Source organism: Haliotis cracherodii, unplaced genomic scaffold, assembly GCF_022045235.1.
Source record: "Haliotis cracherodii isolate W230 unplaced genomic scaffold, xgHalCrac1.p SCAF_25, whole genome shotgun sequence".
NCBI classification, from domain to species: Eukaryota; Metazoa; Mollusca; class Gastropoda; order Lepetellida; family Haliotidae; genus Haliotis; species Haliotis cracherodii.
The window spans coordinates 5,379,386-5,403,838 of record NW_027266281.1 but is presented as its reverse complement, the minus strand read 5'-3'; the positions used below and the strand labels follow the sequence as shown (position 1 = coordinate 5,403,838).

The following is a 24,453-nucleotide window of genomic DNA, read 5'->3' as shown; positions in this document are numbered from 1 at the left end:
CTTTTCAATGTTTTCACCAGTAAAGGTAAACGACATTTTTGTGTGTCATTGACATTCTGAAAGGCCATGTTGGTGTTTTGCAGTAACGCCTTATCAAAGTGAACAAAAACGCTAATTTAACAGTTTCAATTGATAGTAATCTCTCTCTAGTTCGCCCTTCGAACTAGTACTCCTTCTAAGCACAAACTATAAGGCAAATGCGTTTACGCAGCAGACAAGGAGTTCCAGTCTAAATTTAAATGTTCCATTTAGAGGTCACCAAGTGCATCTGCTGGCTGGGGATGTCAACGTGGTCAAGGCCGATGAGTTTCACAGAGTTTCACGTCGAGTATTTGCCAGTACATACTACCAGAGTATACACTATCGGAAATGGTTCACAAACAGTTTTCAGGATGTTCCAAACGATACCTGGGACTCGTGTGTGTGTATTGAGCCGAGTTTAAGTCACGCTCAAATATCTGACGCTGACAACCTTCCCGCCTGTCCCGCAGCGAGACCGGGATGATGCTAGATAGAAACAACCGTACCACAGTCTATGCGATAACAGTAACTTGCAGCCTTACATGCTGTGTTCATTGTTAATTAAAGATGTACACTTGAACGTAAAAGTTTTCATGAACTTGGAGCTCGGTTCAATCCAGTATGCAAGTTTCAAAATCCTTAATGTCAACAGAGCAGGTGTTGCTCGTCGATACTTTTAAGAACATTTAGTTCATGTTCATGAATGATTATGTACTCTTGAACGTAAAAGTTTTCATGAACTTGGAGCTCGGCTAAAGATGTATGCACGTGTTGAAACCATTAATGTCAACAGAGCACGTGTTGCTCGTCGATGCTTTTAAGAAAAAAATTATTTATTGTTAAATACTGATTATGTACACTTGAACGTAAAAGTTTTAATGAACTTCGAGCTCGGCTCAAGATGTATGCACGTCTAAAAATCATTAATGTCAATAGAGCATGTTTGCTCGTCGATGCTTTTCAGAACATTTTGGGAAAGAATTGTTTTTTCTTTGAGTATTTGCATAATTTGTTTGTCAGTTATGGGGAAGTAGCTCAAACGTGTAGTCTGGGGACACCAGAAATGGGCTTCACTCATTGTACCCTTGTCGGGATTCGAACTCGTGTCTTCGGCGTGAAGAACGAACGCTTTAACCACGAGGCTACCCGGCCGCCCTGAAGTGGTATGTGAGTGAGTGCGTGGGGTGAGGTGAGGTGAAATGGGGTTTAACGTCGCGTCCAAGATTATTGCACTTATATAGCGACGTACATGTATGTGTGTGTGTTTGTGTGGCTGCTTGTATTAGTCCGGACTAATGCCGATTTATAGTGCTAGCTCACTGAGATACCATGCCGCAGTTTAACTAAATACCCCACTCAGACACAGTATACTGACTCTGAGCCGACCAGTCCTTGTTTTAGTCCCTTAATGCCGAGCGCCAGGGTAACAACAAGTACCATCTTTTAATGTCTTTTGGTATGACGCGTTCAGGGATCGAACCCTGGACCTTCTCCTCTCCGGGCGGACGCTCTACCACTAGACCACGGAGGCGGTCTAGATCCCATTTGGACGCAGCCATCGACCATTACTGCGAGCACGGCTGTGCTTCTTCCAGGCCGCAATCCTGTCAAACCTAGGACTTGAACCCATTACCAGCGGATGCTGACTCCACTAAGGAACGTAATCCTCCACAGCGAGGCAGAATTAGAAAATGATATACGTATTAATGCAAAGTTCACCCTTTGAAGGCGATGTCCATAGTTCGATGACATTTGTTTGACGGGCTGGTGGGGAAGGTCCGGGCTGGAATCCCAACCAGGATACAATGTGTGATCAAGCTCCATTGCTAGTCCCCAGAGTCACAGTGTAGGCTTTCCTCACATAATATAACATGTACAGGCGGAGCTTAGGTATTTGATGTCCAGTATGAGTTCGATAAGGGGGCCACGGGTGGCCAAGTCGTCTAAGGCGCAGCGATTCTCGGTACAGTGTTGCGTCCTTTGGGCACGCCAGAGACCTATGATTGTGGGTTCGAATCCCGGTTCGCCTCGATTATGTTTCTAGGTTTGTCAGCACCATTCCCGTGCTCGTGGGTTTCTTCGAAGTGGTAAACTTCTGAGACCTGCATCACTTCGGAATTTTCTCCCACATTTGGCTGACACGCTGTGATATAACTGGAATAATGTTAAAAGCGGCGTTAAACCCAACTCACTCGCACACACAGTTCGATAAGATTATAATGGTATCATTAGAACCAACTTTAATTCAATATTATACAATACCCTCGGACCCGACCCCTTCGGTGGTCTGACCGGTCCACCTCAGTTGTCGGGTCCTCGAGTCCTTGTTTTCAAGAGTAAACATTCGTTTTGTTAAACCGAAATTAACTTGAACGTTTATGAAGCCTTAAACCGTCCCCTTTTTCATCACCAGTAACTTAGCTGCGAACCGAAATGTTCGTACAGTCGCCATTTTGTTTTCTAGCAGACAAGTCAGTGTTCATCACGTGACAATGGGCGATCTTTTTCAATTTATCTTCCCTTCACTAACCCGCTAGGTGCGCTGACCCGGACGGTCCAACCTTAAACTGACGGCGCATGTGGTATGCGCGATACGAGCACTACATGTTACTATGACGCCTATAGACAGTTAACTAGTATAACCTTCACCTCTGTCGGCAACGGTCACGCTTGTGTGTGGACTGTATATCTTTTCGCCTAACCAATGATTTATCTATTGCCATGTCCGGAAATAAATGTTCCTTGATTTAATGATACATCAGGGATGACCTCGACTGATTATATTGGATAGTTATCCACTAGATAGGCGTTCGAAGCGATGCGGTGAGATCAGCTAATCGTTCACTCCAGGTCGCTTTGTTGATTTTTTGCAATCGGTACTGAAAGTGTTGCCCTTGATGTATGAATATCACACTTTTAAACATTAAGTAGATTTTGTATACGTTCCTATATCTATGTTGTAACATCGCCAAGCAGGCTACATCACATGTATGCATTTCAGTATGTAGAGCGGTGACGCGATACGGTACGCGAAATGTGAAGGTTGCATGCAACGTTGCCCGTAGCCTCAATGTTGTGAATATTGACAGCAACACATGTTAGTATTTCTCAGATATATAACAGAGAGCAATGAGAAGTGTTCTCAAGAAATTGTAAGAGTAACAGGCACAGTAAAATTACGCCATCAACTAGATATCATGATAGACTGTTCAAAATAAAAGAAATGGAAATTACTGAAATCTGTTTTGATATTTAAGGGTTAATTGGTGCATGTTGTATAAAAGGATTTTATGTATATGAATGGTAGCTGTTTGTTGTCAAATACTACTATGATTATATTTCAATATGATCAATGAAAGATTTATATTATTTTGGCCTTTTTTTAATTTTACAAAGTAGAAAAATAATTTCAGACACAGAGGACCCTATGTTTTAGTTACAATACATATTCATATGATTGTGACACAGATAAAGCTGATTCTTAACTTCATTAGGCCTTGGGGGCACGGGTGGCCCAGTCGTCTAAGGCGCCGCGTTTCGCTGTGCAGAGTTGCGTCCCTTGGGCACGCCAGAAACCTATGATTGTGGGTTCGAATCCCGGTTCGCCCCGATTATGTCTCTAGGTTTGTCAGCACCATACCCGTGCTCGTGGGTTTCACCGAAGTGGTAAACTTCGGGCTTTCCTCCCACAAATAACATAAATGAATCCACTTATCTACATGGAATGACTGTGGGGTTCAATTTGCATTATCCAACCATCAGAAGATTTGATGATAAACTTTCTAAATTCATATTTGCTATATGATAATAATATCTACAAAATATACTTTATACTACAGGTGTCTTGAAGTACTGTTGAATGAAAATCAGGATACTTAGATACAGCATGGTAGCGTGTGGGTGTGTATGCGAAATAATTTGTCAACATTAAAATAAATATAATGTTACTTAAACAAGGAGATAAAACTATGATTTAGATCTATTTATGCATCATACACATTTTGTGGGGTAGTCAGTATACTTTCTTGTTTGTTGGGACAAATCTCTGTAATTTACTACTATTTTAAGAGCATGAGTATAAGAATTCTGTAAGAAATGATGGATCAATGAATTAACACCTGTGATGACTCAGAGAACCCAATGGTAGGACACATGTTATAAGGGGCAGAATAATATGGGTAAATCTCTTATTTCAAAGTATGATGAGTGGTATGTATATTGCAACAGAGTAACTGAGTGCTTAATAGATGCATGGTAGATGTCCATGTGGCCTATTTTTAAAAAAAATAATATAAATTTAAATATGCAGATGCAACTTTAATTTTGATAAAAAAGTAACATTTAAAATCAGTTGTTTTATCATATTGAACGTTATTTCTTCTTAAAATATTTGTAAAGGCACGGATGTAAACTTACTATATAGATCATTGGTAAAGGCCTGTCAAAGATGTCTGTGTGCTGCAAATGTTGGCGTATGACTAATTTTATTAAATTGAAGTCCATGGTAGTATTTGTTGTGATTTGAATGCTCGAATTGTTGTGGGTAATAACACAAAGGCTGATAGATAAAATGAGTTTGCATTATTTCATCGATGCAATATGTTAGCCCAGACTGACAGAATGCCTTGCTGTTTTCTGACGTAGAAAATTCCGTGGCAATAGACCATTTTTCATGACGTTTTTCCCGCTATATTCCATAGTGAAAATTCGTCTTGTAGTTGAAGTTCATCGATCCAACTTAAGGAACCAAACACACCATGATTGCTTTTCCAACTTTATTAACTAGCCAACTCCACACAGAATACCTGAACAGAACACAATGCAGGGTACATATGCATGTGTCCTACGACAGGATATAACACTGTTAGCGCCTCATTAAACCCAGATAACACGCCCATGGACTCGGCAGAGATTCTGAATCAAGCGTGATAGTCCACTGTGAAATAGCCTTTCTCTGACATCGGGACGCTGGTTTCTTGTTCAGGTTTACTGATTCACCAAGAGCTCCATTCTCTCCGCGTATGCCTTCACCCGGATCAAGTTGTCTGTCACTACAAAAATATACAAAAGGATCATTTTAGAAAGTATACAGATATAAGAAATGAATGTGCGCGTGTGAATTGTTGCCGTAGTTGATTGTAACTGAAAGTGTGGTGACACAATGGCGGATTGCCTGTTCAGCGCTAGCTGATAGTCACATATCGCCATTATTTTCCAAGAGAAGTAACATGGCGAGATCAGGTTATTTTCCTTGAAAAGTCACAATGTAACATTAATTTATGTTCGGAGAGAGGTTATATGGCGGCATTAGGTTATTTTCCTGGAAAAGACGCATGGCAACATTAGTTAATGTTCTTAGACAAGTCACATTGCGACACAGTACAACTATAGGTGAGGTGAGGTGTGATGGGGTTTAACGTCGCGTCCAAGATTATTGCACTTATATAGCGACGTGTACAACTATAGACCTATATGGAGTACCTGTTATAGCGACCCCACAAAAGCAATACCGATATTAATATAAAGATTAAGGTTAAATGACTTAGCACATTCATATCTAGATTTTGCCTTATTCAAAGGAATAAGATCGGCGTATGTGTTTTTTGCTATCATTAATTGAACTAGCCCTTTTGAATCTTATTTGACAACAATACATGTTACATATATTTACCTAGTAGGGGACAACAGAAAGCAACATGACCCGCCTTCCTACACGTCATCATGGGCGGGCACCTGTCATCACAGCTCATAGGGAAGAGGGCTAGATGATCCAGCCCCATCAGCTCAGCCACCGTCTTGCAGTCAAGGGATCGGGCTGCCTTAATCCTGCTCACAACCTCGATAAGCCGCATCATAAAGTCCAGTGGAGATGGAGACCTTGTTGCAGATGCTGCTTGTTGTGGATGAGTTGTATTGGTAGCATACTGCAGCAGAGATCCAAGGGGAGATGGAGGAAGTACCATGTTTCCTGAAAACCCGAATCCCCCCGATTTGTGAGAAGGATTCATCATGTTGTTAAGGGGCAATGCTTGTTGGCTTACTGATGGGGCTCTTTGTGCTGCTTGCCATGTCCATCTGTTGGGCGATGGGAGGACTTGTTTATGTACGTAGTTTGGTTGTTGTGTTCTGTAGATAGATGTCTGTGACTGTTCGGATATCTTTCGCTGAGGAGCGACATGTCCATTTGCTTTTGGACCTTGAATGTAATTAGATGCATATGTTTTTATAGCTGATAATTTCGGGGATATATTCAATTTGTTAGGGCGTTTGGTATGACTTGACGTTAAAGTAGTTCTCCCATAAGATGCTTGTCCGACGTGGACTGGAGCTTTTTGGATAGGGAATATTTGTGCATTTGCTCGTTGAGAAGGAGTTCTTGGCATAGGGGCAGACCGTACAGGTGCTTGTTGAGAAGGCGTTCTATAGACAGGAACACTTTGTGAAGGTGCTTGTTGAGAAGGAGCTCCATAGGGAGGAACACTTCGTGTAGGTGCTTTTTGAGAAGGAGCTCTATAGGCAGGAACACTTTGTGTAGGTGCTTGTTGAGAAGGAGCTCTATAAACAGGAGCTCTTTGTGTAGGTGCTAGCTGAGAAGGAGTTTTATAGGCAGGAACTCTTTGTGTAGGTGCTTGTTGAGAAGGTGTTCTATAGGCAGGAGCTCTTTGTGTAGGTGCTTGTTGAGAAGGTGTTCTATAGGCAGGAAATCTTTGTGCCGGTGCTTGTTGTGAAGGAGCTCTGTAGGCAGGAACACTTTGTGTAGGTGCTTGTTGTGAAGGAGTTCTGTAAGCAGGAACTCTTTGTGTAGGTGCTTGTTGAGAAGGACTTCTGTAGGCAGGAACCCTTTGTGCAGGTGCTTGTTGAGAAGGAGTTTTATAGGCAGGATCTCTTAGTGCAGGTGCTTGTTGAGAAGGAGTTATATAGGCAGGAACTCTTTGTGCAGGTGCTTGTTGAGAAGGAGGTCTATAGGCAGGAACTCTTTGTGCAGGTGCTTGTTGAGAAGGAGGTCTATAGGCAGGAACACTTTGTGCAGGTGCTTGTTGAGAAGGACTTCTGTAGGCAGGAACCCTTTGTGTAGGTGCTTGTTGAGAAGGAGGTCTATAGGCAGTATCTCTTTGTGCAGGTGCTTGTTGAGAAGGAGTTCTATGGGCAGGAACTCTTTGTGCAGGTGCATGTGGACTGTTAGAAGCCGTTGCACCATATGGAAGAGGATGAGTCACCGCCAGCTTCAGGACTGAAATAGACGATGGTAGAAGGGCCTGTATAAGTGCTGCTACCCTTGTTGAATTATATCGTGGTGGTGTATTTCTCCCAACAGCCACAGATGTATCACCAGTATGTGTTCGGTGAACTCCCACGGGGGCATTTTCAGTAGGATCATCAATGGTTCCAAGTTTAGCAAATGTCCCAGTATCTTTGGCCTCGGAAGGTCCATTTTGCAATGACCTGGAAGGGTAATTTCCAGGAATTGGTATCTTGTTGGGTGAATATGATCCTGACTTAGCGAGGTAAGTTGGTGTATTTGTCGTCCCTGGTGACCCTATACTATTAGTTGCCAACGTAGGTCCAACGACATTGGCATATGTCTCAGTATTAATGGGCCCATCCGCACTCTGCCCGCCAGTATATGTGCTTGTGTGCTTCCCATCGTCCAGTTTCCTTGTGTCATAATGTCCTTTACCTGGGTACTGGCTTACCGGCTTGCTGATGGGATATGAGTTACTATGAGTCACTGAATTGTCTGTGATTGGTGGTTGACTGTTACTATACATCCCTGATTTGTCTGTGATTGGTGGTTGACTGTTACTATACGTCACTGAGTTGTCGGTGATTGGTGGTTGACTGTTACTATACATCACTGATTGGTCGGTGATTGGTGGTTGACTGTTACTATACGTCACAGAATTGTCGGTGATTGGTGGTTGACTGTTACTATACATCACTGAATTGTCTGTGATTGGTGGTTGACTGTTACTATACATCCCTGATTGGTCGGTAAATGGTGGTTGACTGTTACTATACGTCACTGAGTTGTTGGTGATTGGTGGTTGACTGTTACTATACATCACTGATTGGTCGGTGATTGGTGGTTGACTGTTACTATACGTCACAGAATTGTCGGTGATTGGTGGTTGACTGTTACTATACATCACTGAATTGTCTGTGATTGGTGGTTGACTGTTACTATACATCCCTGATTGGTCGGTAAATGGTGGTTGACTGTTACTATACGTCACTGAGTTGTCGGTGTTTGGTGGTTGACTGTTACTATACATCCCTGATTGGTCGGTGATTGGTGGCTGACTGTTACCATACATCCCTGATTGGTCGGTGATTGGTGGTTGACTATTACCATACATCCCTGATTGGTCGGTGATTGGTGGTTGACTGTTACTATACATCCCTGACTGGTCAGTGATTGGTGGTTGACTGTTACTATACATCGCTGATTGGTCGGTGATTGGTGGCTGACTGTTACCATACATCCCTGATTGGTCGGTGATTGGAGGTTGACTGTTACCATACATCCCTGATTGGTCGGTGATTTGTGGTTGACTGTTACTATACATCCCTGATTGGTCGGTGATTGGAGGCTGACTGTTACTATACATCGCTGATTGGTCGGTGATTGGAGGCTGACTGTTACTATACATCACTGATTGGTCGGTGATTGGTGGTTGACTGTTACTATACATCGCTGATTGGTCGGTGAATAGTGGTTGACTGTTACTATACATCGCTGAATGGTCGGTGATTGGTGGTTGACTGTTACTATACATCACTGATTGGTCGGTGATTGGTGGCTGACTGTTACCATACATCCCTGATTGGTCTGTGATTGGAGGCTGACTGTTACTATGCATCACTGATTGGTCTGTGATTGGTGGCTGACTGTTACCATACATCGCTGAATTGTCTGTGATTGGTGGTTGACTGTTACTATACATCACTGATTGGTCGGTGATTGGTGGTTGACTGTTACTATACATCCCTGATTGGTCTGTGATTGGTGGTTGACTGTTACTATACATCCCTGATTGGTCTGTGATTGGTGTCTGACTGTTACTATACGTCACTGAGTTGTCGGTGATTGGAGGTTGACTGTTACTATACATCACTGAATTGTCTGTTATTGGTGGTTGACTGTTACTATACATCGCTGATTGGTCGGTGATTGGTGGTTGACTGTTACTATACATCACTGATTGGTCGGTGATTGGTGGTTGACTGTTAGTGTACATCCCTGATTGGTCGGTGATTGGTGGTTGACTGTTACTATACATCCCTGATTGGTCTGTGATTGGTGGCTGACTGTTACTATACGTCACTGAGTTGTCGGTGATTGGAGGTTGACTGTTACTATACATCACTGAATTGTCTGTTATTGGTGGTTGACTGTTACTATACATCGCTGATTGGTCGGTGATTTGTGGTTGACTGTTACTATACATCACTGATTGGTCGGTGATTGGTGGTTGACTGTTAGTGTACATCCCTGACTGGTCGGTGATTGGTGGTTGACTGTTACCATACATCCCTGATTGGTCGGTGATTGGTGGTTGACTGTTACTATACATCCCTGATTGGTCGGTGATTGGTGGTTGACTGTTACTATACATCACTGATTGGTCGGTGATTGGTGGTTGACTGTTACCATACATCCCTGATTGGTCGGTGATTGGTGGTTGACTGTTACTGTACATCCCTGATTGGTCGGTGATTGGTGGCTGACTGTTACTATACGTCACTGAGTTGTCGGTGATTGGAGGTTGACTGTTACTATACATCACTGAATTGTCTGTTATTGGTGGTTGACTGTTACTATACATTGCTGATTGGTCGGTGATTGGTGGTTGACTGTTACTATACATCACTGATTGGTCGGTGATTTGTGGTTGACTGTTAGTGTACATCCCTGATTGGTCGGTGATTGGTGGTTGACTGTTACTATACATCCCTGATTGGTCGGTGATTCGTGGTTGACTGTTACTATACATCCCTGATTGGGCGGTGATTGGAGGTTGACTGTTACTATACGGTCCTGAATTGTCGGTGATTGGCGGTTGAATGTCATCATACCCGTAGTAACTTCTAGCTAGATCACCTGTTCGGGTTTGCACAGCCGTACCAGAGGGACTGACTTGGAGCGATCCAATGCTAATATATGTCCCAGGAAGACGCACCTCATGTGGAGGTGACGATGTCGTGTCTGGTGGAGGTGACGATGTCGTGTCAGGTGGAGGTGACGATGTCGTGTCAGGTGGAGGTGACGATGTCGTGTCAGGTGGGGGTGACGATGTCGTTGTTGTACCCCATGTTGGAACCGTGCTTTGTGTCGTCACGCTGTATCTTGTACTGGTTGCCTGCGTGACGTCGGCCACGGTCGATGACGTTGCTGTGGATGTAGTTGACAAGCTCTGACACCCTGTGCCTAAATATAGAACGTGGTTCCGTTTAAATATTGCAGTGATATACCATAGTAAGGATAAGCTATGAGGATGAACAACTTCTTTATTACAATTAGAAGTGACGTTTCGGTGTAGGTTCTTACACCGTCATCAAGCATGTTATTACTTGCTTGATAACGGTGTGAGAACCTACACCGAAACTTGCTTGATAACGATGTTGGAACCTACACTGAAACTTTCTAGATAATAGTGTTAGAACCTACACCGAAACTTGCTTGGTGACAGTGTAAGAACCTACACCGAAACTTGCTTGATACACCGAAACTTGCTTCATAACAGAGTTACAACCCACACAGAAACTTGCTTTATAGCGGTGTTAGCACCTACACCGAAACTTGCTTGATGACGGTGTTGGAACCTACACCGAAATTTGCTTCATAACGGTGTTAGAACCTACACCGAAACTTGCTTGATGACAGTGTTAGAACCTACACCGAAACTTGCTTGATAACGTTTTTAGAAACTACACCGAAACTTGCTTGATAGCGATGTTAGAACCTACACCGAAACTTGCTTGATAACAGTGTTAGAACCTACACAGAAACTTGCTTGATGACAGTGTTAGAAACTACACCGAAACTTGCTTGATAGCGATGTTAGAACCTACACCGAAACTTGCTTGATGACAGTGTAAGAACCTACACCGAAACTTGCTTGATAACAGTGTTAGAACCTACACAGAAACTTGCTTGATGATGGTGTTAGCACCTACACCGAAACTTGCTTGATAACAGTGTTAGAACCTACACCGAAACTTGCTTGATGACAGTGTTAGCACCTACACCGAAACTTGCTTGATAACAGTGTTAGAACCTACACCGAAACTTGCTTGATGACAGTGTTAGAACCTACACAGAAACTTGCTTGATGATGGTGTTTCAGTCAGCTCTTACAAACAAGGACCTAGACTCCCCGCAGGGTTCCCGACAAGGACCTAGACTCCCCGCAGGGTTTCCGACAAGGACCTAGACTCCCCGCAGGGTTCCCGACAAGGACCTAGACTCCCGGCAGGTTTCCCGACAAGGACAGAGACGGACTCCCCGTAGGGTTCCCAACAAGGACATAGACTCCCCGCAGGGTTCCCGACAAGGACAGCGACGGACTGCCCGCAGGGTTCCCAACAAGGACATAGATTCCCCGCAGGGTTCCAAACAAGGACAGAGACAGTCGTCCTGTGGGGTTCCCAACAAGGACATAGACTCCTCGCAGGGTTCCCGACAAGGACATAGACTCCCTGTAGGGTTCCCGACAAGGACAGAGGCGGACTTCCCGTAGGATTCCCGACAAGGTCATAGACTCCCCGCAGGGTTTCCAACAAGGACATAGACTCTCCGCAGGGTTCCCGACAAGGATAGAGACTCACCCGCACGGTTCCCAACAAGGACATGGACTCCCCGCAGGGTTCCCAACAAGGACATAGACGCACTCCCTGCAGGGTTCTCGACAAGGACATAGACTCCCCGCAGGGTTCCCAACAAGGACAAGGCCGAAACTTGACTCCCTTCAATGTCCCCGACGGAAACATGTGTTTGAGATGATAAGCATCGATCTACCCCATGGGTACGGCGACATACAATAACCAAATGGCAAATTCTAACCATCCATATCCAGTTATTGTAATCAAAGAGCCAGTTATATTTAGCCCCATGATTACAAGTGATAATATGCTTACGATGTGGACAGAATATCTCATCCAAACTGACTGGCAAAAGGAAGTATACACTTGATTTAGCCCAAAAATTACAAATGTTAAGTGACTGAAAAAGACTCGCCGAAACATTGACAATTTAAGGTTCGAAACATAATTATGATACCCATATCGAATAGCTATTTCTTGTTTGCGTCAGTTTTATTTACCATAAAACATGAGTACATACTTTGTTTTGCCAGGCAGTTTATATCAAGGGTTACTGTTATGAGCAATGACTCACACTGCAAACAAACAAGTCACCAAACCGCACTCAGCAATATTCCAGCTGTATGATGGTGTCCATAACTAATGAAGTCCGGACCAGAGAATACAGTGATTGACATTATGAGCATCGATATACGCAATTGGGATACAATGCATAAACCGAGCCAGCGAGTCTGACCATCCGATCCCGTTAGTCGCCTCTTACGACAAGGAAAGTCGCCTCTTTCGACGAAAATGGGTTGCCGAAGACCAATTCTAATCTATATGAGACGGATCCAGGTTTTTGTTAAGGTGCTTAACAGTTACTCTTTTGTGGAGGGTAGGGGTGTCATCTTTTGAATTTTAACCTTCATTATACTTGTTTTACGCCGCTTTTAGCACAATTCCAGCAATATCAGAGCAGGGGACACAGGAAATAGGCTTCACACATTGTACCCATATTGGAATCGAACCCGGATCTTCTGCATGACGAGCGACAACTTCAACCACAAGGCTACCCCAACGCCATCACTCTCTAGGAACACGGTAGGACTTACCTGACACCCACAGACAAACCACGCAGCAAAAGACAAGATGGCGTATCATTTCTACCCTGCTCATTGTGTTCCTGGCGAGGTACAAATCATGTTGTACCGTTTGGCGCTGCTTCTTTATATACCCAACACCAGGAAACGTTCCACCAATATGAACTGTGCCCGACCTCAAAACTTGAGTTTTTCAGAAGTCCCTTCATAAACGTATCTCGCTCATGGCAGGTGATTGGGATATTGCCACACTAAAATCACGACGTCTTTGATGACATGATCTTTGCTTGACCTGGATCATTAACCGTCTTGTTTGACATGGTGATTGTATGCAGTACATGTGCTGTGACTGTCCATGTTTCGGTGTTTCAACACTTTATTGTTTTCACGATAATTTTGACGAGTAATTAATCAACAGAGGATTTTTTCCCACACAAAAACATTATTGATATCTGCGTGCTCAATTCTACATCCCCAGTGTATCCACGAGAACACCAGAAAAACATCGTCGGATTTGGTGTTAAAAGGAGGTGAGGTGAAATGGGGTTTAACGTCGCGTCCACATATATAGCGACGTGCATGCACGTGTATCCGTGGCTGCTTGTACTAGTCCGGACCGATGCCGATTTATAGTGCTAGCCCACTGAGATACCATGCCGCAGTTTAACATGAATACCCCACTCAGACACAGTATACTGACTCCGAGCCGACCAGTCCTTGTTTTAGCCCCTTAATGCCGAGTGCCAGACAGGGTAACAACAAGTACCATCTTTAAACGTCTTTTGGTATGACGCGGCTGGGGATCGAACCCCGGACCTTCCGCTGTCCGGGCGGACGCTCTACCATTAGACCACGGAGGCGGTCGGTGTTAAAGGAGAAGAAACGTGATGCAGTAATCTTTAAAACTGTGTTTTACCTTGGACAAAGATCAGTGTGGCTGACATTAAATGTTCATGTAAGAGAACACGTTGGTCTTTGCCTTATTGTTGGATGTTTCTGTGTTTCCTGTAAATTGCTTTAAATGAACAAATATGTATTTTCTGTGATGTACTATATTTGGTGGCACGTAGTTCTGTGCGCAGCGCACAGGTCACAAATCAGGCGAGGTTATGCACGGTCGGGCTCGGAGAGGAGGTGGATGGGTGACCGCGTTCAGCTTGACTCCTGAGAGTTTCTAGGACTTCGGTCCTGCCCCACCCTGAAACACATGTACCACATGTGGTGTCTCCTGAGGCAAGTGACTTTGTTAGAAATGTGCCTTTTTTGCTGTTAACTTTCTAGCGCCTACACGGGCATTTTGGGTTATATACTCCCCAGGGAGCTGAGAATGAAACTCAAGTGCACACTGATCAATTGTCCAGGGTAATAATAATAATAATAATGGAATTTGGCGCCTTACAAATGCACATATCATTAGTAGTAGTAGTAGTAGTAGTAGTAGACGTACTCACTCACTCACTCACTCACTCACATATGCAGGTAACCTCCGTGTGTTGGACATTGTGATTATAGATGTAAATGATAAGAGTTAATTAAATTAGATTAGCTATTGTTTCGTAAATACTTTAACTATTTTTATCCAACACAGTTATGCTGTTGTTCACACGGCCGAAAGATGTTGACAGTTCATATTCGTGAATACAGGTTATTTGTGTTGCATGTTGTAGGGCTTGGTCACGTTTATCAAGTGGGACATATGTTGCACAAGGCAAGAACATCAATTACATACCAGCATGATGAATTGTGATGTATTTTGAGAGATTTCATAAATCATAAAAAGCTCTATTGCAACTCTACATGCAAACACACTTTTAAATTCAAAGTGGCGGGCGTGAGTGACAACATATGCCATGCTATATACATGAACAGCTGTAAGGAGAACACACAGGAACAACATCACACAGACAATTATGCAACACAACTATAGATCCAAGATGTTAGACGTTATGTCAACAGCTCAGTTGACACATGGTACGTCATTCCGATGATGTTTATATCTACACATATGTGAGGTGAGGTGTAATGGGATTTAACGTCCCGTCCAAGATTATTGCACTTATACAGCGACTTGCATGTGCGCGCGCGCGCGCGCGCGCGCGTGTGTGTGTGTGTGTGTGTGTGTGTGTGTGGCTGCTTGTTCTAGTCCGGAAGGATGCCGATTTATAGTGCTAGCTCACTGAGATACCATGCCGCAGTTTTAACATGAATACCTCACTCAGACACAGTATACTGACTCCGAGCCGACCAGTCCTTGTTTTAGTCCCCCAGACAGGGTAACAACAAGTACCCTCTTTCAACGTCTTTTGGTATGACTCGGCCAGGATCGAACCCCGGACCTTCCGCTCCCCGGGCGGACGCTCTACCACTGGACCACGGATATGAAATCCTGCCTTCACATTTATTTCCACTGTCAGCGTCTGCTACACAAGCCAGACCAGAGGTACTCGAGAGAATGATCATCAAGGAAATATGAAATGCCAACGCCAGTCTCGAGTATCTTTAGATTCCATGAGGCGTAATGGGCAAACTGCTGGTGAAAATATATAAATAGGATCACTGAAACTCCGTCATGACAACGGTGTTCGCGAAAGAAAGGTGTGTGGTGTACCGTGAAATGTTCAGAACATGTTGGTTGGTTGGTTTGTTGTTTAACGCCGCACTCAGCAATATTCCAGTTATTTGACGGCGGTCTGTAAATAATCGAGTCTGAACCAGACAATCCAGTGATTAATATCATGAGCATCGATCCACGCAATTAGGATCGATGACATGAATCAACCAAGTCAGCGAGCCTGACCACCCGGTCCCGTTAGTCGCCTTTTACGACAATCATAGTCACCTTTTACGGCACGCATGGGTTGCTGAAGACCTATTCTACCCCGGATCTCAGAACATGTAGAGAGTATGGCATAATGGTTTTGTTTTCTTGTAGAACAGAGGCAGTACCGTTCTTGGACATACAAACGCTGTCTTGGTAGGTCGGTATCTCTGGTCCATGACTACGCCGTTGTCATGGTTCTCAGCTGTGCCTTTGATCTCACGTAGATTTGAAGTAATGTTTCTTCGCTGGTTATAATGGGTATTTTAATGTAATGTAGGTACTTGTTTCCGATAAATACTAACTCGTTCCTGATGGAAGTTGAAAGAAGAAAACAATTTCCAAGTGCACTTCATACTTTGATCTTTATATTCATATACTTAACCAATGTGTGGGTGAGTTGGTTTAACGCCGCTTTTAACATTATTCCAGTTATATTATTGAGTATAGAATTCGAAGTAAGTGTTTGTCAGTGGCCTGACGCCGCACAGCAGCGCTCCTGCCATGCGATTGTTTAACGCCGCTTTGAACAGTATTCCAGTTATATCACGGCGTGTCAGCTTAATGTGGGAGGAAAGCCCGAAGTGATGCAGGTCTTGGACGTTTACCACTTCGGTGAAACCCACGAGCACGTGTATGGTGCTGACAAACCTAGAAACATTATCGGGGCGAACCGGGATTCGAACCCACAATCATAGGTTCCTGGCGTGCCCAAGGGACGCTACTCTGAACAGCGAATAGCGGCGCCTTAGACTACTGGGCCACCCGTGCCCCTACTTAACTAACGACTACTGATCGCAGTATAAATACAACCAATCTACCAATGCACATGTTTAATGCCATAAAGTTGACGATATGGATTTAGTCCTGACATTAGGCCAATGTCAAATGTACAAGGTGCATGGATAGTCTCTACCACATCTAACAAGTTATTGTGCAGTGATTCTTCTAGGTATCATGATTGATTGGTTGATTGACTGTGAAAGTTAACACAGCATCTTATAACTAACGTAGGATACAGTCGTATACATATTAAAATACATGGCTCAGGGATGTATTATTCGCCCTGTCGAACAGTCATTGGCGGCTATGTTTTTGTCATACATTTACCGTTCACGAACTGGTATAAATGAAGATTGTCTGCTTGCAAATGTGTGTACAGCTCTTGTAGTGATCTGTACGTTACTATCATTCCATGGTATTCACTCCGCCCTCAAAGTACCTTGTCTTAAAGAAGGAAATCAAAATGTCTTCTAAGAGAAACGGCTGATTTGTGTCGGCAAACGGTGATTCTGCGGTCCAATCGCTGACCTGTTCGCCTTGTGGGTATGACACATCCACTTTACGAATGACAGGAGATCTCTCTGCCAATAGAAAGGGTTCCCTATGAAGAAGATTATTCTGGTCCGTCTCTTCTGATGGAATAGTCGACGGTTTGGAACTTGGAAATACTGGTTCTCTGCTAGGATATGATTTACTTTTTGTTGTCGGAGCGTGTGTTTCGCCTTTGATGAATTCAGTACCCGACTGTAATATTTGTTCTGTATGCGGTATACCCTGAAACGATTCCATGAGGAAATGCGCTCCAGTAGGGATGATTGTATCCGATACAGAAGATGCTTCGATATGAGCTTCATTGCTTGTAAGATGGTGATTCACTGATGATGAAAGATAACGTTTGGCTTGATCTTGTTTTGACTCCTGTCCAGTTTCTACGCCTTCAGAAGTTGGAACTAGGTTGTCCGTCACATTGCTGGGTATTGCCATTTCGTGTCCTGTGCTCTCCATGCGTTCAGCATATGGTTCTCTGTTTGTCTGCCTGAAGTGGTACACCCACTCTCTGTGTGGCTCCACGAAGTCTGGGGTGTCCTGCGGTGTGTCGTTTGGTGCGGGCGGTGTATATGAATTCTGGGTGCTGCCTGGCGATTCCGGGGGTGGCGGAGGCGGGACGTATCTGTTGACAAATCTGCCCCACCCTGACAGGCCAGGGAAAGGAGAAAACGCTCTCTGAGTACCTCGTCCATATAGAGGGTAAGTAGCTCCGCCATTTGGAGGGGATGTGGGTGCCCTTGGAGGAAGGTTCGCATTTGGTATATTTGGTGGAGGATTCGTATCTGGTGTATTTGGAGGAGGGTTCGCATCTGGTGTATTTTGAGGAGGATTCGCATCGGGTATATTTGGAGGAGGGTTCGCATCGGGTGTATTTGGAGGAGGATTCGCATCTGGATTAGATGAAGGAGGATTGGCATCTGGCATATCTGGAGGAGAGTTCGCATCTGGTGTATTTGGTGGAGGATTCGCATCTGGTGTATTTGGAGGAGGGTTCGCATTTGGTGTATTTGGAGGAGGGTTCGCATCTGGTGTACTTGAAGGAGGATTCGCATTTGGTATATTTGGAGGAGGATTCACATCGGGTGTATTTTGAGGAGGATTCGCATCGGGTGTATTTGGAGGAGGGTTCGCTTTTGGTGTATTTGGAGGAGGGTTCGCATCTGGTGTATTTGGAGGAGGGTTCGCATCTGGTGTATTTGGTGGAGGATTCGCATCTGGTGTATTTGGAGGAGGGTTCGCATTTGGTGTATTTGGAGGAGGATTCGCATCTGGTGTATTTGGAGGAGGGTTCGCATCTGGTGTATTGGGAGGAGGATTCGCATCTGGTGTATTAGGAGGAGGGTTTGCAGCTGGTGTAGTGGGAGGAGGATTCGCATCGGGTATATTTGGAGGAGAATTCGCTTCGGGTGTACTTGGAGGAGGGTTCGCATCGGGTGTATTGGGAGGAGGATTCGCATCGGGTGTATTTGGAGGAGGGTTCGCATCGGGTGTACTTGAAGGAGGATTCACATCGGGTGTATTTGGAGGAGGGTTTGCAGGAGGTGGAACTGCACTTGGTGTATTGGGGTTGTTCCGGGGAAGAGGGTTTCTAGGGACCGGAGGGCGTGGCACAAATCCAAACAGTGACGGGTAGGGATAGAGTCCAGGTTGGGCGAACATCTCACACCCTGCAACAATGAAACTACGGATGTAACATGTAACCAGTCAGTGTGCGTCATGTAACCAGTCAGTGTATAACATGTAACCAGTAAGTGTGTGGCATGTAACCAGTCAGTGTGTGGCATGTAACCAGTCAGTGTGTAGCATGTAACCAGTTAGTGTGTGGCATGTAACCAGTCAGTGTCTGGCATGTAACCAGTCAGTGTGTAGCATGTAACCAGTTAGTGTGTGGCATGTAACCAGTCAGTGTGTAGCATGTAACCAGTTAGTGTGTAGCATGTAACCAGTCAGTGTGTAGCATGTAACCAGTTAGTGTGTGGCATGTAACCAGTCAGTGTCTGGCATGTAACCAGTTAGTGTGTGGCATGTAACCAGTCAGTGTGTGGCATGTAACCAGTCAGTGTGTAGCATGTAACCAGTTAGTGTGTGGCATGTAACCAGTCAGTGTATAACATGTAACCAGTAAATGTATGGCATGTATCCGGTTAGTATATGGCATTTCAGCAGTCAGTATACGCCATGTAACTAGTTAGTGTATGGCATGTAACCAGTCAGTGTATGGCATGTAACCAGTCAGTATGTAGCATGTAACCAGTTAGTGTGTGGCATGTAACCAGTCAGTGTATAACATGTAACCAGTTAGTGTATGGCATGTAACCAGTTAGTGTGTGGCATGTAACCAGTCAGTGTGTGGCATGTAACCAGTTAGTGTGTGGCATGTAACCAGTCAGTGTGTGGCATGTAACCAGTTAGTGTGTGGCATGTAACCAGTTAGTGTGTGGCATGTAACCAGTCAGTGTGTGGCATGTAACCAGTCAGTGTGTAGCATGTAACCAGTAAATGTATGGCATGTATGTGGTTAGTATATGGCATGTAACCAGTAAAGGTATGGCATGTAAGCAGTCAGTGTACGCCATGTATACAGTAGGTGTATTACATGTAACCAATAAGTGTATGCACGTAACCAGTAAGTGTACGCCATGTAACCAGTAGGTGTATTACATGTAACCAGTCAGTGTATGGCATGTAACCAGTACGTGTATGGCATGTAACCAGTGAGTGTATGGCATGTAAGCAGTCAGTGTACGCCATGTATACAGTAGGTGTATTACATGTAACCAATAAGTGTATGCACGTAACCAGTAAGTGTACGCCATGTAACCAGTAGGTGTATTACATGTAACCAGTCAGTGTATGGCATGTAACCAGTACGTGTATGGCATGTAACCAGTGAGTGTCTGGCATGTAACCAGTCAGTGTACGGCATGTAACCAGTCAGTGTATGGCATGTGACCAGTCAGTGTATGGCATGTAACCAGTTCGTGTATTGCTTGTAACCAGTGAGTGTATGGCATGTGACCAGTCAGTGTATGGCATGTAACCAGTTCGTGTATGGCTTGTAACCAGTCAGTGTACGGCATATAACTAGTCAGTGTATGGCATGTAACCAGTCAGTGTATGACATGTAACCAGTCAGCGTATGGCATGTAACTAGTTAGTGTATGACATGTAAGCAGTCAGTGTATGACATGTAACTAGTCAGTGTATGGCTTGTAACTAGTTAGTGTATGACATGTAACCAGTCAGTGTATGACATGTAACCAGTCAGTGTATGGCATATAACCAGTCGGTGTATGGCATGTAGCTAGTGAGTGTATGCCATGTAACCAGTACGTGTATGGCATGTAACCAGTACGTGTATGGCATGTAACCAGTCAGTGTCTGGCATGTAACCAGTCAGTGTACGGCATGTAACCAGTCAGTGTATGACATGTAACCAGTCAGTGTATGGCATGTAACTAGTTAATGTATGACATGTAAGCAGTCAGTGTATGACATGTAACCAGTTAGTGTATGGCTTGTAACTAGTTAGTGTATGACATGTAACCAGTCAGTGTATGACATGTAACCAGTCAGTGTATGGCATGTAACCAGTCAGTGTATGGCATGTAACCAGTCAGTGTATGGCATGTAACCAGTGAGTGTATGGCATGTAACCAGTCAGTGTCTGGCATGTAACCAGTCAGTGTCTGGCATGTAACCAGTGAGTGTCTGGCATGTAACCAGTACGTGTATGGCATGTAACCAGTTAGTGTATGGCATGTAACCAGTTAATGTGTTTCCAATTCATTCGCACATTCTGGTCTCTTGAAAACAAAACGATATACTTTTTCATTAAAAGTACATATATTATCAGATTTTGCATATCTCTCGAAAAGATCAAGGACTACTTCTTGCATGAGTTTTTTTGTCATTTTGTTTATGAGAGAAGAATATTTCCGCCATAATGCTCCTGTCATTGTCATCCATCATATTCCCCGTCCAATGTCAAAACACAAACCATGAATACAATACATGAAGGAGATTTATATCCACACGTGTGAATGTTAATGTAAACATGTTGATAACGTTCTACACAGGATGTGTTTGATAAATTCATGAGAATACAAACAAACGCGCACTGTCGCCTTGATTTTGATGTATGCTGCACAGGGGAGGCAACACGCGGTCACGCATACCGTGACCCATACAATTCTGATAATTTTCTGGCAGTGTTCAAATGGACTCAATATAATGTAGATGTGTTCGTTGACACAAATTTGTGTACATGATGCAGAAATGTATCATGAATTACAAACATGTTTTGGTCTAGATGGATGTAAATAACATTTCATGTAGAATTGCATGCTGTCTGAAATAACGGCCGAACAAAGAGACTCAGTCAGGAAAAATCTATGTGCACAAAATGACAATAGACGAGTCCTGACCAAATGTACTTTGTGTGGAGTTAGGCGGAATCAATGAGCAGATAGCAGAGATTAATCTGTAACACGTCATGGATGGTGAGGTGAGGTGAAGTGAGGTGAGGTGAAATTGGGTTTAACGTCGCGTCCAAGATTATTGCACTTATATAGTGACGTGCATGTATGTGTGTGTGGCTGCATGTACTAGTCCAGACTGATGCCGATTTATAGTGCTAGCTCACTGAGATACCATGCCACAGTTTAACATGAATACCCCACTCAGACAGAGTATACTGACTCCGAGCCGATCAGTCCTTGTTTTAATCCCCTTAATGCCGAGCGCCAGACAGGGTAACAACAAGTACCATCTTTTAACGTCTTTTGGAATGACGCGGCTGGGGATCGAACCCCGGACCTTCCGCTCTCCGGGCGGACGCTCTACCACTGGACCACGGAGGCGGTCCTCACGGATGGCAACAGAAACTGTCTGAAAATATTTGTGAAATCACGTTGGAGTTAATAGTAATTTACTGATGCTGATGTGGTTGTGTATGATTTCCAGTCAGGTTGATGGGCTGGTTTACCCAAATCAACAGTTTGAAATCTAACACCTTTATTATTTCTATCGACATCAACTGCCTGGCATAGAAAGTATACACCCATGTTTGGCTAAAATTGTACAAACAAGAAACTCTCAATGATGGTGATACGCTTGGTCATTGACTTGCCTTTTTATGTGTTTGTGACGGGTGCCATGGGCAGGACACGCTCACCTTTTCGCGAACACCTGGTATCATTACTATTTGATAGTGATTCATAAACACATGCGCATAATATGGTCGTAATTGTAAAATCGACTCTGCTTTATGCAGAAATTTCTATTAGGTATGGAAAGGGTTTTGTCGCTTTATTTTCATATTTTCAAGGTGTATACTTTCCTTTGCCAGACAGTTGATGTCAAACAAGCGCAATCTATCAACACATATAAGTCCCCTGAAACTGGAATTTATTTAACATTAATAATTAAAGACAATCACCTTTTCAGCAAAATATGTTCAATGAAAGCTATGAGAAACCTACCAGCAATTGCACTGTATGTCAGCAGAGCGATGCACGCAACTCTATCACAGATGTCCATTCCGATAGGGGTAGGGATGAGTCTTTGTATGAGAATACTTGCAGCGATGGTGACACGCTTGGTCATTCCCCTTGACCTGTGTCCGCGGGGGCAATGACCGCTCACCATGTTTGTCAACCTAAGCAACATAACACTAGCTGCAGACCAATCACTTGTCAAACAGTAAAAACTAGATGGAGGGTCGTCGAACTTGATATCAATTCAGAAGACAGCTTGCAGGGTATGTATTGGTTTGTCAGCAGCCCATATTTCTGAAAATATCATAAATCGGACACTGGTCTTATCCTCTCCCCTGGTGTTACGATATGCATAAAAAAACATGGAAACAAATGTTTTGGGAGGAAAAAATGTTGCAGATTTAACTGTTTTTTATTTCTTGTTTAAGGTTATTTGAGTCATCATGCAACTGACTCAATTATACTACGGAGACTGATCAAGTTTCTGTATTCCTTTGTGTACGTATTCACGTATTCATCGTGAGCTCCTTTTAAATCATGAAAACATACTATTACTATATTTCTAATGACCTGCTTTCCGTCTACCTCAATAACTATATTTCTAATGACCTGCTTTCCGTCTACCTCAATAACTATATTTCTAATGACCTGCTTTCAGTCTACCTCAATAACTATATTTCTAATGACCTGCTTTCCGTCTACCTCAATAACTATATTTCTAATGACCTGCTTTCCGTATACCTCAATAACTATATTTCTAATGAACTGCTTTTAGTCTACCTCAGTAACTATATTTCTAATGAACTGCTTTCAGTCTACCTCAGTAACTATATTTCTAATGACCTGCTTTCCGTCTACCTCAATAACTATATTTCTAATGACCTGCTTTCAGTCTACCTCAATAATTACATTTCTAATGAACTGCTTTCAGTCTACCTCAATAACTATATTTCTAATGAACTGCTTTCCGTCTACCTCAATAACTACATTTCTAATGAACTGCTTTCCGTCTACCTCAATAACTATATTTCTAATGACCTGCTTTCCGTCTACCTCAATAACTATATTTCTAATGAACTGCTTTCAGTCTACCTCAGTAACTATATTTCTAATGACCTGCTTTCCGTCTACCTCAATAACTATATTTCTAATGACCTGCTTTCAGTCTGCCTCAATAACTATATTTCTAATGAACTGCTTTCAGTCTACCTCAGTAACTATATTTCTAATGAACTGCTTTCAGTCTACCTCAATAACTATATTTATAATGACCTGCTTTCCGTCTACCTCAATAACTATATTTCTAATGAACTGCTTTCAGTCTACCTCAGTAACTATATTTCTTCTAATGACCTGCTTTCAGTCTACCTCAATAACTATATTTCTAATGAACTCCTGTCAGTCTACCTCAGTAACTATATTTCTAATGACCTGCTTTCCGTCTACCTCAATAACTATATTTCTAATGACCTGCTTTCCGTCTACCTCAATAACTATATTTCTAATGAACTGCTTTCAGTCTACCTCAGTAACTTTATACTAATGAACTGCTTTCAGTATACCTCAATAACTATATTCCTAATGAACTGCTATTAGTCTACCTCAGTAACTATATTTCTAATGACCTGCTTTCAGTCTACCTCAATAACTATATTTCTAATGACCTGCTTTCAGTCTACCTCAGTAACTATATTTCTAATGAACTGCTTTCAGTCTACCTCAATAACTAGTATTTCTAATGAACTGATCTCAATGTACCTCAATAACTATATGTCTAATCAACTGCTTTCAGTCTACCTCAATAACTATATTTCTAATGAACTGCTTTTAGTCTACCTCAGTAACTATATTTCTAATGAACTGCTTTCAGTCTACCTCA

General features: G+C 43.2%; 2 protein-coding genes across 2 annotated transcripts; both read right to left on the bottom strand.

The window, feature by feature from the left end:
- Positions 1 to 5,007: 5,007 nt before the first annotated feature.
- LOC139472851 (uncharacterized protein 2-like) lies at positions 5,008 to 6,404 on the bottom strand. The gene is made up of 2 exons (XM_071255320.1): positions 5,693 to 6,404; positions 5,008 to 5,072 (listed from the first exon to the last, which is right to left on the bottom strand). Exons 1-2 carry the CDS (start codon positions 6,402 to 6,404, stop codon positions 5,008 to 5,010), a joined length of 777 nt encoding a protein of 258 aa, XP_071111421.1.
- A 530-nt stretch (positions 6,405 to 6,934) lies between these two features.
- LOC139472666 (uncharacterized) lies at positions 6,935 to 22,725 on the bottom strand. The gene is made up of 4 exons (XM_071255129.1): positions 22,560 to 22,725; positions 17,301 to 18,743; positions 7,352 to 10,414; positions 6,935 to 7,197 (listed from the first exon to the last, which is right to left on the bottom strand). Exons 1-4 carry the CDS (start codon positions 22,723 to 22,725, stop codon positions 6,935 to 6,937), a joined length of 4,935 nt encoding a protein of 1,644 aa, XP_071111230.1.
- Positions 22,726 to 24,453: the final 1,728 nt, after the last annotated feature.

What these genes read in the sequence shown, in the direction of transcription:
- LOC139472851 (XM_071255320.1), bottom strand. Translation starts at nt 6,404, where the DNA reads ATGCCAAGAACTCCTTCTCAACGAGCAAATGCACAAATATTCCCTATC. An exon ending in TTTCTGTTGTCCCCTACTAG is followed by an intron (nt 5,073 to 5,692) that starts GTAAATATATGT and finishes ATATTTTTGTAG; the next exon opens with TGACAGACAACTTGATCCGG.
- LOC139472666 (XM_071255129.1), bottom strand. Translation starts at nt 22,725, where the DNA reads ATGGTGAGCGGTCATTGCCCCCGCGGACACAGGTCAAGGGGAATGACC. An exon ending in GACATACAGTGCAATTGCTG is followed by an intron (nt 18,744 to 22,559) that starts GTAGGTTTCTCA and finishes TCATTGTTGCAG; the next exon opens with GGTGTGAGATGTTCGCCCAA. An exon ending in CCTCATGGAATCGTTTCAGG is followed by an intron (nt 10,415 to 17,300) that starts GTATACCGCATA and finishes CTACATCCACAG; the next exon opens with CAACGTCATCGACCGTGGCC.